At 38.4% G+C, this 15911-nt stretch overlaps 1 protein-coding gene across 15 annotated transcripts in view; it reads left to right on the top strand.

The window, feature by feature from the left end:
• The window catches only part of LOC124138229 (diacylglycerol lipase-alpha-like), a 177374-nt gene extending 170259 nt beyond the window's left edge, over positions 1 to 7115 (top strand). For 13 of the 15 annotated variants that reach the window (XM_048384141.1, XM_048384140.1, XM_048384139.1 and 10 more), the window contains 2 exons: positions 3897 to 4029; positions 5214 to 7115. In XM_048384141.1, coding sequence (XP_048240098.1) covers positions 3897 to 4029; positions 5214 to 6746 — 1666 coding nt within the window. In that variant the 3' untranslated portion in view covers positions 6747 to 7115. Of the gene's footprint in view, positions 1 to 3896; positions 4030 to 5213 lie in introns of those variants that run through there. The other 2 variants (XR_007218346.1, XR_007218345.1) reach the window with 2 other exon arrangements.
• The last annotated feature ends 8796 nt before the right edge of the window (positions 7116 to 15911 follow it).

Below are 15911 nucleotides of genomic sequence, written 5' to 3'. Positions count from 1 at the left end.
CATTATGTTGATTCTGTTTGAGCAGGGGACATTTTACATCATCACCAAACTCAGCATCAGTTAGTTTTCACTAGACATTACATACTAGTTAGCAGTCTTATAGGACTTTGCAACAAAAGTTCTGCTGAAGTAGTTCTTCTAATTATATATGGTCAACACTACTGACAGTCTGCGACATCTGCCACAAGTCCAAAAACGAAGTCTTGTAAAATTCTGTTTGGTCGACTAAGCTCAGCTGATAAGGCTAAAAAAAAAATGATAGTCTTCGTTCTCAGGCACCAAACACATCATCATATAGTCTGCTGCCCATTTTGTTTTTATTTCGATTTTCAAAAAAATATATAAATCCTAAAACCTAGACACAATGCACGAAAAAAAATCAAAATGGAAACAAAAGCGAAACGTGCAATTAACTTTATGATGATGTGGGCAGTGCCTGAGAACCAAGACTATTGTTTTTTTAGCCTAATAGTCCTCATGATAAGACTGAAACGTGATGACAATGATGAAGAGCCTTTCGTCAGGCTAGTTGACTCAAGAGTTTTGGCACAGACTGGACTGATATCTGCAGGCTTCCTGTTGGTCTTGTTGGTTTTGTTGACCTAAAACAGATGTTATTGCAAAAACAACCACACACATTGACTATGTTCTAAAACGATTCAAAGCTATATATCAGTAGCTATTTTCAAGGATGTATTTCAGAAAAAGATCTTGTATTGATTATGATTTTCATAGTATTGTATATCATAATGTTTTTGAGAATATATGTCAAATAACTGTCGTTTTTTGGAAGCCATACACAGTGGTGTATAAGAGTAGGCAGTAGCCATGTCAAGTCATTATGAACACCAGTGCACAATAATTCATCTAGAAGTTGCTATGATTTTGTTTTGTTTTGAACATCTGATTTATAACTGATCTCATATTGTTTTACTCACAACTGTTGAGTTACACAAAACTGTTTAGTCTGAAATCTCACTGTGTGAATCGTTCCTATTTTTTTTGTTACCTTATAACACTTTGACACATTTGAACAATGAGCCATAAAACTCATCCCTCAACCCCTCACGCACACACACACACACACACACACACACACACACAGACACACACACACACAGACACAGAGTCACAGACACACACACACACACAGAGTCACACACACACACAGACACACACACACAGAGTCACACACACAGACACAGACACACACACACACACACACACACACACACACACACAGAGTCACACACACAGACACACACACACACACACAGACACACACACACACAGACACACACACGCACACGCACACGCACACGCACACACACACAGACACACACACACACACACAGAGTCACACACACAGAGTCACACATTAAGATTCACCACGCCTGTTGTTAGACTGCAGAGATGGGTATCTTTTGGTCACAATGGCTGCCAAGTGTGGACAGTTCCTTGGTGTGTGACAACTTAGGATCTGGCATTTTACCGTGACCCGATGATCAATCAGTCAATTACTTCTCTGACCAGGCTGAACATTGCTGACGTAAATTCCCTTTCACTCACTCACTCAAATCCACAGTGACACAACACACTCACCATATCTCCATTGTCCCTATTCAAGCTGACCACCCGGGAAGATCCGGGGTAGAATAGGTCTTCAGCAACCCATGCTTGCCGTAAAAAATGACTATGCTTGTCGTAAGAGGCGATCAATGGGATTGGGTGGTCAGGCTCTCTGACTTGGTTGATGCATGTCATCATATCCCAATTGTGTGGATCAATGCTCATGATGTCAATCACTGGATTGTTTGGTCCAGACTTGATTATTTACAGACCGCAGAATAGTGTGGCGTTAAACAACAAACAAAACAAACAAAAAACACCAAGCTGACACATCATGATACAACTGGAATTCTGTTCAAAGCCGCGGTGAAACTTCACTCACTCACTCACTCCATATCTCCATACACTAAGGCATGAAGTGCACCCAGCCAGGCCCTGTGGTATTGCATGTTTACAGTGAAATGCAGCATTTGAAGAGAGCGGGGCGGCATGTAAGCACTACCATGCAGGCAGCTTGTCCAAGTCCAGCATGTGGCTACAGTATTTTTGGTTGTATGATATTAATATGCATGTCATATAATACCCACACAGCTTTCGTCAGTTTGTTTTTCAGGAAAATGGCTTGACATTGTGCCCTTAGTAATTTCTATGTAAGTTTGTTCAGGTGTTTTTTATGAAAAATTGATGACATTTTAAAGATTAAGGGTTAAATTATTTGGTGTTGGTGAATAATAGAATATTAACTTTTTAAGGGTTTGTATCCCTCTAACCATAATGAAGTTTTATTTATAAGTCTGCAATTTTCTGTGTGGCAGGTGTGGAATAAATATTTGTGAGACATGATATTATGTGCATCCTTAACGGTATCAGGGATGAAATGGTTGTTATGGTGGGAAATAACTGGGGTCCAGTAATCTTGATATGCATGACATAATACAATACGATGGTGCGTTATATGTTTGCTATGTCTCTCCTGACACCCTTCATTCACAGGTCGGCCTCCATGGTGTGTTGGTGAGTTTACACACCAAGGCTGCAGCAGACTCTTTCAGAGTCACAGATCCCAAACAATTATTACACTTTTTCCATGTAATTGTTTAACATGTGTCATTTTATTTTCTGTTAATGTATGGACAATGTACAGACAATGTATGAACAATGTATGGACAATGTTTGGACAATATGTATTGGCAATGTATAAACAATGTATGAACAATGTATGAACAATGTATGGACAATGTTTGGACAATATGTATTGTCAATGTATAAACAATGTATGAACAATGTATGAACAATGTATGGACAATGTTTGGATAATGTTTGGACAATGTATAAACAATGTATGGACAATGTTTGGACAATATGTACGAGCAATGTATGAACAATGTATGGACAATGTACAGACAATGTACAGACAATTGATAAACAATATATGGAAAATGTTTTGACAATGTACAGACAATGTATGAACAATATATGGACAATGTACAGACAATGTACGGACAATGTATGAACAATGTACGGAAAATGTATGAACAATGTACAGACAATGTATGAACAATCTATGGACAATGCATGAACAATGTACGGAAAATGTATGAACAATGTACAGACAATGTATGAACAATGAATGGACAATGTTTGGACAATTTGTACGGACAATGTATAAACAATGTACAGACAATATGTACGGACAATGTATAAACAATGTATGGACAATCTTTGGACAATATACAGACAATGTATGAACAATATATGGACAATGTTTGGACAATGTACGGACAATGTATGAACAATGTACGGAAAATGTATGAACAATGTACAGACAATGTATGAACAATCTATGGACAATGTATGGACAATGTTCGGACAATGTACAGATAATGTATGGACAATATATGGACAATGTTTGGAAAAAGTACAATATACGGATAACGTAGGGACAATATATGGATAATGTTTTGTATTTTTTTACCCCCTATATCTAAACAAACATCCTTTACTTTAAAATCATTTTGGGTTGGGGAAATATTTTTCACATAATCAGAATTTATTCATATTTTCCTATAATTTTAGGACAAAAACTGATACCTCTAAATATAAGAGAGTCCAAATCCAATAGTACATTGCTTTTAAGCTTGAGCTAACCTTTTATTTGTGAGGTGACACTCATCTGAATCTTGATAGTGTCAATTTCTGAAATCCTGTGAAACACAAACACCACGAGCACGTTTGAGTAAAGTATTGTGCCCTGCCATCTCTGATGGTCCAGTAGGACAGGTTGTCCTTGGGAACAGAAGCACTGTACGTATCTCTCTATGTTTCAGGCCAGTGTGTCAGAGTTCTGAGCCCGTTTACCAGGCCGTGTGGGCAGGAAATGGAGACTTCGACGAGGTTCTCATCTCCCCTACCATGATCAACGACCACATGCCTGACAATGTCCTAGAGGCCCTGGAGAAGGTATCAGTCAGGACATATTCCTATCTGTCTATTGATTAACTGTCATTAACATGATCAATGACCAAGTTTCACCTTGAACCCAAACAGTGTCTTAAATTGTCATCCAACATGTACATGACGCATTATGTGCATGCAAATACCCTTGTCAAGACAGTTGGAAGCCAGACCAGAAGATCCGGGGTAGAATAGGTCTTCAGCAACCCATGCTTGACGTTAAAGGCGACTATGCTTGTCGTAAGAGGTGACTAACGGGATCAGGTGGTCAGACTCGCTGACTTGGTTGATGCATGTCATCGTATACCAATTGCGTGGATCGATGCTCATGATATCAATCACTGGATTGTCTGGTCCAGACTCGATTATTTATATAGAGACTGCTGTCATATAGCTGGAATATTGCTGAGTGTGGCATAAAACAGCACATAAACAAATGGAAGCCAACAAAGTATGTCATCGTATACCAATTGCGTGGATCGATGCTCATGATATCAATCACTGGATTGTCTGGTCCAGACTCGATTATTTATATAGAAACAAATGGAAGCCAACAAAGTAGTGTTTCTTATGGGGTGGATGACAGTGAATATGGACAAAAATGAAGACACGTTTAAAACAGGTCATGATTTGACTTTCATATTAATTTACAAGAACTCTCATCCAACCTGTTATAAATGACCGGTCCCTTTCTAACCAATAGTTCTGTTTCAACAAAATTAGCCTGGTCTAATAAATCTCCACCTGAACGAAGATTGAATGCAATTTATAATCATGAAGACCGCCTCCATGGTCAAGTGGTAGATCGTCCGCCCGGAGAGCGGAAGGTCTGGGGTTCGATCCCCAGCCGCGTCATACCAAAAGACGTTTTAAGATGGTACTTGTTGTTACCCTGCCTGGCGTTTGGCATTAAGGGGCTAAAACAAGGACTGGTCGGCTCGGAGTCAGTACACTGTGTCTGAGTGGGGTATTCATGTTAACCTGCGGCATGGTATCTCAGTGAGTTAGCACTATAAATCGGCATCAGTCCGGACTAGTACAAGCAGCCACACACACACACACACACAAACGTGCATGCACGTCGCTATATAAGTGCAATAATCTTGGACGCGACGTTAAACCCCATTTCACCTCACCTTATAATCATGACCCCATTGGAATGAAGGCTGATTCCTGAACCATTGTTTTAGGTTCTGCTGAAGGTCGGTCCAGCCAAGCCAGTGCGGACTCTGACAGAAGCGGAACGCAAGGCTCTGCTGTCCCATGAGTCTTTGTCCTCTGCCAACAACCCGTCACCAACCAGAGGGACAGTGATGGTGGAAACTAGCTTCACCAATGCCTGCTACACTGCCCCCGATCCCGGCAACGGCGCCCTGAATGTCAGCGGACCTCGATCAGTCTCTGGCAGCTGGGAAAATGTCCCAGAAAAGATTCTTACTGTAGAGCATATACAACAACTAAATGCCGTGGGCAGGAACCCAGATTCGGGCACACGTCCAGAATTCAGTCTAGACCTAGCTGAGAAGCAATGGGTGGCTGCTCCCTTGGCGAGTCCCGAGGCTTTGTCCGACGTGTCGAGTCTTGGAGGGCTCAGTCACACAGGAAGTCTTGTGGAGAGGGATGGAAGTCGGAAACCTGTACAATCCTCTCCCCAGCTGAAGACAATAGAACAATCTCCATTACGGAAAGTCAGATCTGAGAGCGTGAAGATCGAAGTGCCCAATGACAATGATGAAGAGGTCAAGGTCGTTGTAGAAAATAATGCCAAGAGGAAAAAGGTTGAGTTTGAGGACGAGAAGGTAGCTAAGCAGACTGCCAACAAGCAGGCTGTGGATAAGGAGAGTGCTGATAAGGTAGATGCTGATCAGGAGGAAATAGTTATTCAAAATGGACCTAAGGGGGTAAGACAAGTCGAGAGAAGTGAAAACCCTGGGGTAGATTCTAATTCAGTGACTGTGACAGATCCTTCAGGGCAGTCTGTGAAGGTGTCATATAAAAACACGAATGGTCACAGTGCCGTGTACAACCGACATTCACCCGACGAGTCCACCCAGCACGAATATGGGCACCCTAATCTACACTACTCTGCTGCGGGAACAGGCTACCCACATGGAGCTTACCATCCACCAATCAGGTTCCCTGCTGTCAGGCCACGCGAGAAAATTGTCTCACCACGTGAGAAAACCAACACACCATGTGAGCAAACCGTCACACCACGTGAGCAAACCGTCACACCACGTGAGCAAACCGTCACACCACGTGAGCAATCCGTCACAGCATGTGAGCAAACCGTCACACCACGTGAGCAAACCGTCACACCACATGAGCAAACCGTCACACCACGTGAGCAAACCGTCACACCAAGTGAGCAAAACGTCACACCACGTGAAAAAAAAGTCACGTCATTTGAGCAAACCGTAACACCACGTGAACACCCACCTACGTTAAGACACTGCGAATCTGAGAGTTTATTCTTACAACCCTCGTTATCTAAAATGAGAAGGTCAACTGAAATGATGGACTTAGCTCATATTCAGGACGATGCTGAAGTATTCGTAGAAAATATTGAGACTGGTGCCAAGAAACCACGGGCTCGCCTACCAGGACTGCATGGCACCCCTCAGGCGTCAACGGCAAGTATGACGCTGGATAATGTCCCCGAAAGTCGTCTGTCGTCCACACATTCAGACGAAGTGTTTGCATCGCAAGAGTCCGAAGCATAGCAAGCTTTGGTCTTAGATGAACAGTATCTAGGTGTAGATGATCAGTCTATATGAAACTGAATTAATACTGACAGTGTGCTATGTTTTAAGGTTAACAACCAAGTATTGATTATTTGGAAACATTTATGATAAGCAGACTTACAATTTTCGACTTTAGCAACCACAACTTTACAGTTTTATATCCTATATTATGCCATGTCAAAGTAATGGTGATAGTTTTAGATATCAGCTGTAATATTGTATTAGAAAATATTGATGACAATTTTACCATTTCATGTCATGAAAGTCATGTTCATGTTTTAGCAAATTTACCGTATTCGCCAGATTAAGCGTCCCTCTCCGGTAAGCGCCTCCTGACCAATCTGTAAATACTCTTTGTAAGCACCTCCTAATAAACCTGAAAACTTATGTGACACTCCGTATCTTCTTGTGTATATTATAGATGTTTTTACAGGAAGCAGAATCAAAGAAGGAACATATATAACTGCCAAAAACTATTATTGAAAAAAGTTTCACTAAGATTTAAACTTATATTGTCACTCCCGCTCGATCTCTGAAAAAAATTACTATAATTTAAGATAGTATTTTTTTCAATCATTGCATCAACATTCTTTTCCGTTATGTTATTGGGTATGTTTTAACGTAATCACCGGTAGATTGGGAGAAATTGTGTACAGACGATTGCTATTTCCGGCTTAGTTTATGAGACAAAACACACAGTAATCGTTATCCCTGCATATAAAACAATGCCTAGCATGACAAGAAATACAATCGAAATGGTAAATCATCATGACTAGTGATTTTCATCGACAAAATTTGTCACTGCATTGTTCATTCACCTGAAGCGATGCAGTGTAGTTTTTGTACAAACAGAAAAAGAGTTTGATGAAAGTGTAACCCATAAGCCGACCCCTTTCTCCAGAATCTTTTTCGTCTTATCTACGGTCATATACGGTAGCTTGTTTATGGTTTAACAAAGCACCCACTTTGTCAATTTTCTAAGTGCCCAGGGCGCTTATCATGGCGAATATGGTATATCATGTGAAGTTATATCATTAAAGATAAATCCAGTACATATCTAATCTACATACACAAATCAAATTCAGTTTCATGTTTTGAAGAGTATTGCTGATCTTTTCAACATATTTGTACATATTACATGTATATGTTATGAAAATGAAAACGCTAAACAGGAGTTTTCAGTTGAAGAATGTAGATTTGCCTTGAGCATGGGTGGATGTTTTATAACACAGACACATGATCTAACACAATCCATGACATTCCCTTGAAGCTTAAACGTCAGGTACATGTGGTAGCTATAGATGGCTCATCCTCTTTCATCAAGGGTGTATTTATTGATGGTAGGCCTGTGCAAGTTGTACACTATCAGCTAATGGTTTTCACTGTGAGCGAAACACATCGTCAAGGATTTCAGTTTCTTCTTTGCTAATAAAATATACTGGACAAATGTTGTTAGGGATCATACAATATTTTTTAAACATTTAAAGAAACTCAGTCTTCACTTTAAACAATATTCCCCAAAATATTCATGATTCCTAACTTTTTTGTTTGTTATGAAATGATGGATTAATCATAGTAGTATGAAAGAATCGGCTGCTCTTTGAGTTCTTTTGAGTAGTATACCTTTCTAATAAATGTACGTGTTTAGCACAGCACTTGGTGTAACACTTGTTAATTTCCATGCAAGTCATTATTGAGGATGGACCAGTGCGTAGCCAGGAAAACACACTGAAGCCAGGCTGCTAGCCTTGCTCCAAGGCTGTACTGAAAGAAATGTCCATGAATGGTTGTTTAGCAATTCTGTCCTCCTAATAGGCAAGTCTAGATATGTGGACAGTACAGGACTCAAGTCTCTTATAGGGACAACTTGTTCTTATTATTAATAATCTATGATTTAAACTAATAATTATTGCCTTAGATACTTGTGCGAGTCTACCAGGCTGCTTCTTAATGAAAACCAGATATTGATTAACAATCGTCCAAGAACGACAACGCCCCTTTTGTCTGAGGAAGCCATCACTATTATACCTACTGTACCAGATGAAGAAGATTTTGCTTATTATGTATATATACTTCTCCACTTTTGATAGGGATGGTGTTATCTTTCCAAGATACAGAACGGATTCTCACAAAATGTCAAGTGTATATTCAAGTAGAATGACATATCTGATTATCCCAATCAATTGTTGAGTAGTATATGTAGATTTTGATTCAATGATACAAGTTGCACGGAAGTGCTGTATGGCTTGTAAAGTGACTACCGTATTCGACGTAATAAGCACCAGGGCGCTCTCAAAATTAGAAATAGGGGGCTCTTATTCGAATGTAATTTTGGTGAGAGAAAAAACAGAGCTGAAAGATCGTAAATTTTGTGGTTTATGATGACAGCCTGAAATGATACAAAAGAAAAGCCTGTGCGTATTATACATGACAGATATATTTTCCAGAATTTATATGCCCATAATTAAGGGTGCATATAACACACGAGTGCGTATTATACACGAATAAATAAGTCTTGTGTACATTGATCAATCGGAAGGGATGCTTATTGGGATTATTCACTTGCCAATATATTAGCAAATATCGCAGGCGCTTATTAGAGCGGGGCGCTTATTACGTGGAATACGGTATGTAGAACCTTCTCTTCATCAGCAGGGTGAAGGGTGTTCATGCACTATTCGCTGAAGTGATAGTGATGAAAGACATGAAACTTTACTTAACTATTTCATGCTGTCATTTTCCAGTACAGTTTTTAACATATTCTCAGATCAACACAACTAATCCTTGTCTGCAGTGTCTGTTTTTTATTGATATTATTGTTTTTAAAGTAACTAACTAATTACGATTAAAATCTGCTGAGATGACAAAATGTGAATTGCCATACATGTGAATGAGGTACGGATGCATGAAGACAGTCAACGATGCACAGGCAGGAGATGCACAGGCAGGAGATGCAATAAGGCGTTGTATATGTTTACTTTGTTTATGTGGGTGTGTGTGCTTGTTATTGTATATACCCGTGTTTTCAGGTGCTGCTCTAGATTAACCTTAGCTTGAAGACAGTGACTTATTTCACGCATATCTGTTGGCTTCTGTTTGCCATTTTGCAAGCTTTCAGTTAATGGATTGAACTTTGTGATGTTTGCATGCGGACCTATTGACAGTGATGCGTGCGTTATTTCAAAGACGTGTATACTTCTGTGTATGTCTTTGGTTATCTCATTAGAAAACATCTCCATGTGTCAAGACTGATCATCTGCGAGGTTTGTCTGTAACAAGACTTTCAGGAAATAGGGAAGTAATGGAATTGAAGTAATTATGTACTGGTATGTAGGTATTAATTTCTGATGAGAGCCATTTAGCTGTCTATAGTGTTTTTACAATTTAGTTGACCTTGAAAATAATCATGACCTTGATCTTGATCTGTCTACAACCATTGTAACTCTTTTGCTCCCTTAGGGAACGTTAAGAATACCATACCGATATGTCATTCATAAATATTGAATCTCATCAGGATTGTTTTAGCTCACTCACCAAAGAAGAGGTAACTTCCGTTGTAAACCCATCTAGTGATCTCATTATAGTACCCAATCATTTTGGTTCTGAGTGTACAGAGCTGACACAGTATTTGAGATACCTTACCCACATGTATGTGCTAACTGTCATACTAGTAACACTGAGATATGGATATATTTTACAAAAAGGTGGGTGCTATCAAACCTACCCATATCACCAGGCTAATCCCACCACCATGTTGATTGATCTAATTGAAGCTTAAGCCTTTTTGTCATGGAAAGTACCGGTACTATATGCTACACAGGAAGCAGGGAAGGCATCTAAGTCATGGGAAGGTATATGGGTCATGGGAAGGTATAGGGATCATGGGAAGGTAACTGGGTCATGGGAAGGTATATGGGTCATGGGAAGGTATAGGGATCATGGGAAGGTAACTGGGTCATGGGAAGGTATCTGGGTCATGGGAAGGTATAGGGATCACGGGAAGTTATCTGGGTCATGGGAAGGTATCTGGATCATGTCAAGGTATCTGGGTCATGGGAAGGTATAGGGATCACGGGAAGTTATCTGGGTCATGGGAAGGTATCTGGATCATGGGAAGGTATATGGATCATGTCAAGGTATCTGGGTCATGGGAAGGTATATCTCGGCTGTCATGTTTCCGAATTCTGTTCGTGTCCCCAGGCCTTATATTCTTGATTGCTCAATGTTTATTTACTCTGCAATTTCAGTGCCATTGGAAGGTTTTCTCTGCTTTGTCTCATGTTGCAATATAATACAATACATGCTGTATTCGACATATTAAGCGCCAATATACATCAAATGTTTCCTAGGATGGGAACTGTGTCTTAACTTAGTAATACATCTGAATACTTCCTGAGGAGGCCAGATCAGGTAAATTACCTGTATAATTTGGTTAAATTGTCGTGTCTCATGACCTCATACCTAAAACATGTTGAAATTTGCAATTACATTGACATTTTGACTGTTTCTTGTTTGACTCGCTCAAGCAATGATTCACCTGCAGTAAAAGGATAGCATCTTCCCCAAAACAAATGTATCCAAATTGGTTGGTTTATATTATACACAATAAGATGTGGTGATAGATACAATGCATGAATACACAATGCCATTTAGAAAGTGGTCAAATGTAACAAATGTTATATTTGGGATAACACTTTCTTAGTAAAGTACAGATTCTCGTACTTTTTTGGGTTGAGTCCCGTCCGGGATTTAAACCCACACTGCCAGAGTGAGGCACCTAATCGCCAGCACACAAAGTCAGCGATCTAACCCACTAGTGGAAGCCTCGGTTGCTGAGTGGGTTAGATCGCTGACTTTGTGTGCTGGCGGCGATTTGGTGCCTCACCCGGGCAGGTGTGGGTTCGAATCCCGGACGGGACTCAACCCAAAAAAGTACTAGAATCTGTACTTTACTAAGAAAGTGTTATCCCAAATATAACATATGTTAGATACAATGCAGTAAATAACTTCTTGGGCTTTTTTGTACTAAAAAGGGATTTTTATTATGTATTTTTTCTCCACTTCCTTCAGTTATTTGATTGGTCTGGCTTTGTGATAACAAAAATCAATGAAAATTGCATACGGCAATGTTAAATTAATAGAAAACGCATGAAACCATGTGAGGTGTATCATGGAACAGGTTATTTTTGTGTCGAATACGGTAGTTGTGTCTACTGGTGATGATGGAAACAATGTTTTCCAGGGTATGGAAAATGTTTTAGCTTTAAGTATATTATACATATCTTGTTGACAGATATAAAGGTAAACACTGTTTCACAAAGTGTAAATACATGTACATATGTGATTGAGTATTCAAGTTGAATTTACTCGATATGGGAGGTTTAATCTTAGTTGATATTTTGAACATTATTTCGGAATAAGTATTTTTGTTAATAATGTTGACTGTCTGGTTATAGAAATGGGCTAAATAGTAATTTTTTGAGAATTAAGAATATTTGATCTGCACATTCCATGTAAGTATGATATTCCCATGGAATATGTAATACACATCAGTCGATGGTTGGCGCCTAACAACCATAATGTCCTATTTCCACTTTTACAAGTAAATGACATTTTAAAATTTGAAGTGCTATATAATATTAACTTAAAAAACACTATGCATTTATTTCTCATTTACAGATAAATGTTATATTTATGTAAGAGTACCAAGAAAGTTAGGACATTTATTTTCAGATCCATACTGTTCTATCTCCAATAGTAAATTCAGTTGGCGTATTCTGATTATTCTTGACCAAAGTTTTCATCCAAAGGAGAGATCACACACTTGAGACAGGTTATTGTAATGAAGTCATCTCCTTTTATTCAGTATTTCAGCTGACTGATCACATGTGGTCCCATCTCCTTGTCACATGATCTGTGTGAAGAATTTGATTGGACACATGGACATGGACATAGAACAGTCTGGTTTGAAACTTATGAGATTGTGTACGTAGAATCACTGAAAAAACTACTTTCCAGCAACAGGGGCTTCAGGAAATTTACAGCAATGTTGTTAGAAAAGCACCCATTTGGAAAGAAAATGCGAAAACATTATTTCGGTCAAATGGACACAGGACCATCTTGTTCTCAGGCGACGTGGTGTTTCAATAATAATGCTTCTTTTTGTGAAAACAAGATCCAGAATGAAATGTCTGTTGCTGTATTGTACAGCTCTGAACTCGAGTACCCGTCTTCTCCGGGAAAGGGTTGGCCTTGGACAGTTCTGCATTTTGGCGGACATGGAACAAGGCTGGTTCACAATAATCCATTCTGTGGCCCTTAGGGAGAAATGCCACGAACCCGTTTAAACAGGGTAATATATGGCATAATATGATCTGACGATAATGAGTTCATGGTTCTCTTTGGAATCTCGCCACCTTTAGAACAAATCATTCGTGAACTGACAATACCACATTCTCATCTTACGACAAGTTGCTATTCCATACTCGTAGAAATGGCATATCAAATGTGAAAATTTTCTGTAGATATAATATTTTAGAGTATGATCATGATGAAGTGTTTTATTCTAAGTATTGCTATACATAATATATTGTCCACTTTAACCATATTAAATCTTTATGCATATTATTAGATGCTGTGGCAACAGGCTTATATTTAATCATTTGAAACTCATACATCTTTCTGGGGGCATGGGTGGCCCATCGTCTAAGGCACTGCTATTCGCTGTGCCGAGTTGCGTCCCTTGGGCATGCCAGAAACATATGATTGTGGGTTTGAATCCCTGTTCGCCCACTTATGTTTCTAGGTTGGTCAGCACCATACCCGTGCTTGTGGGTTTCACCGAAATGGTAAACGTCTAAGACCTGCATCACTTTGGACTTTCCTCCCACATTAAGCTGACATGCCGTGATATAACTGGAATACTGTTAACAGCGGCGTTAAACCCAACTCACTCACTCACTCTCTTCATTTAGCATCTATATAACCTTTGCTTCTTAATGATCTGTCGTTTCTTTTCATACCTGAATGTGTATGTCCTCTGGATTTGATATCTCCTGTGAAATATGTACGTATAACAATGTTATTCAATAATAATTGTATATCAGATTTCTCTGCTTTCAAAAACTTTCTCATTTCTACAACTATTTTACAATCAATAGATGATATATATATATTTCCTTAAGAGGTATTGTTGATATATTTGCTGTTACAGTAGCGTGTAAATGAGGAATGCGTTTCAAACATAAGTATCCGGACATGATTTCCATGCAATGGAGATGAATGTGTACATTTCGAAATCGATTTCGGTCGTAATAATTTATGCCAATTTTCTTTTGTATAACTGTTTTTGTGTGTACTGGAACATATCATTATGGTGTTGCATAATGTTGATGTTGTTTGGTTTAAAGTTAGCCTGGTGCAATATTTATTGAAGTTGGTCACACATATGAATGAAATAAATCTTGATGTAATGGCATAATTTTTCTTTTTTTTTAGATTTGTCGATTCTTGGCAAAAATAATTTTGAGCAAATTAACTTTCTAAAATTGTCATCAAAGTCTTACTGCTAACATGCATCCATATACATGTGTATAATAATATTATTATTAATATGATGATGATGATGAATGTAAAAACTTAATGTTAATGATAATTTGTTGACATGACTTACGGAAATCAACAAACAGGCGGATCAGAATATTTTAAAAGGGGGATGCACCACATAATACCCAAATCACAAAGTGACTTGGCTGAGGGCGCAGTTAAAATGTAATGTGTCTCACACACCCCTTTAAATTCTCCAGTGAATGCATCATGCATATTTCATACATATGTGTCATTGCCAATCAATAATCAACCTTTGTTTTCTATGCATATGCAGAACAAATCAAAGCATCGAAATTTGTTAAATACCTGTTGTTAAATAAGACAATCCTGTTTTTGGCATTATGTGCGGAACTTGTTTTTTTGTTTTATTGACAATTTATGGCTTGCTATATTTTGCATATTTTATTTTGACATGTGCTTGAATGGAGTTTAAGAGAGGTGGTACATGATATGAAATCTCTAGAGTTTTAATACCATATTGTTCCAGCTCAGTTTACAAAAACAATTTATGATCATTGATGTAAATATGTGAGATCCCAGTAGCAGCTTATAGAGAGGTATTCCCTGGTTTACATATGAAGCTCAAGTAAATTATTTTCAGAGGCTTTGTTTCTATTGAATTTGTAAATTTATTTTGAGGTGAAGATGTGTATATGATTTAAGTGTTTAACTTATTTTTTTAAGTTAGATTTTTAAGAAATCTGTGATGAATATTTCAGATATGCTCCATATCAATATCAAATGTTTTATCAACAACAGCGTTTTAACTCTCTATGTAACTTACTGGAGTCCAAATCATTCCTTTTCCAGTTAAGTTTGATTCTGTTGAAATTAAATTGCAGTGATTCTTTAAAAAATACAAGATTTTGCTACTTGAAGCGATAGTATCGACTTGAGTCCGGACACCCTATGATGACCATGCAAGTCATTCTGAGGATATCGCCTGCGCACTGACTTAATCCGGACATGCAAAATTATATTTATTATCAATGTCATTAAGCTAGACACATTTACTGAATTTGTGTTTATCCATCTATGGTTCTAACATTACCCAGAGATTACTACCATTACTTTTGACTATTTTTGCATATCTACATATTCATTTATTTAAATGTCTTTATATTTGAAATTTATTATTTTGTACAAAATGTGTTAATGCCAAGGTTAAACATCTAAGTCAGCGATGAGTCAGTTAGATTGATATATCCCGGTTTGTGAAGTATGAATTTAAAAATTTGAGAGTAGTCATGTCCTTGTTTGCAAGCTTCACTGATTTTGGTTAAATTTGCCTGTTCTAGATAGGAGTTGGTTTCTGTGTATAGGAATGCAGCCATCAGAATGTCCTCAACATTTGGTTTATATGAAATAAAGTTTTAATGTGATTGACAGCTGGTGCCGCTCTTATCTTGTTTATGGAGTTGTTTGTTTATTGTTGTCAGTTTGGGGATAGTGAGTGAGTGAGTGAGTTGGGTTTAACGCCGCTTTTACCAGCATTCCAGTTATATCGCAGCATGTCAGCTTAATGTGGGAGGAAAG

Source organism: Haliotis rufescens, unplaced genomic scaffold (genome assembly GCF_023055435.1).
Source record: "Haliotis rufescens isolate VD_foot unplaced genomic scaffold, xgHalRufe1.0.p SCAF_5, whole genome shotgun sequence".
NCBI lineage: Eukaryota > Metazoa > Mollusca > Gastropoda > Lepetellida > Haliotidae > Haliotis > Haliotis rufescens.
This window is presented reverse-complemented; position numbering and strand designations above follow the sequence as displayed.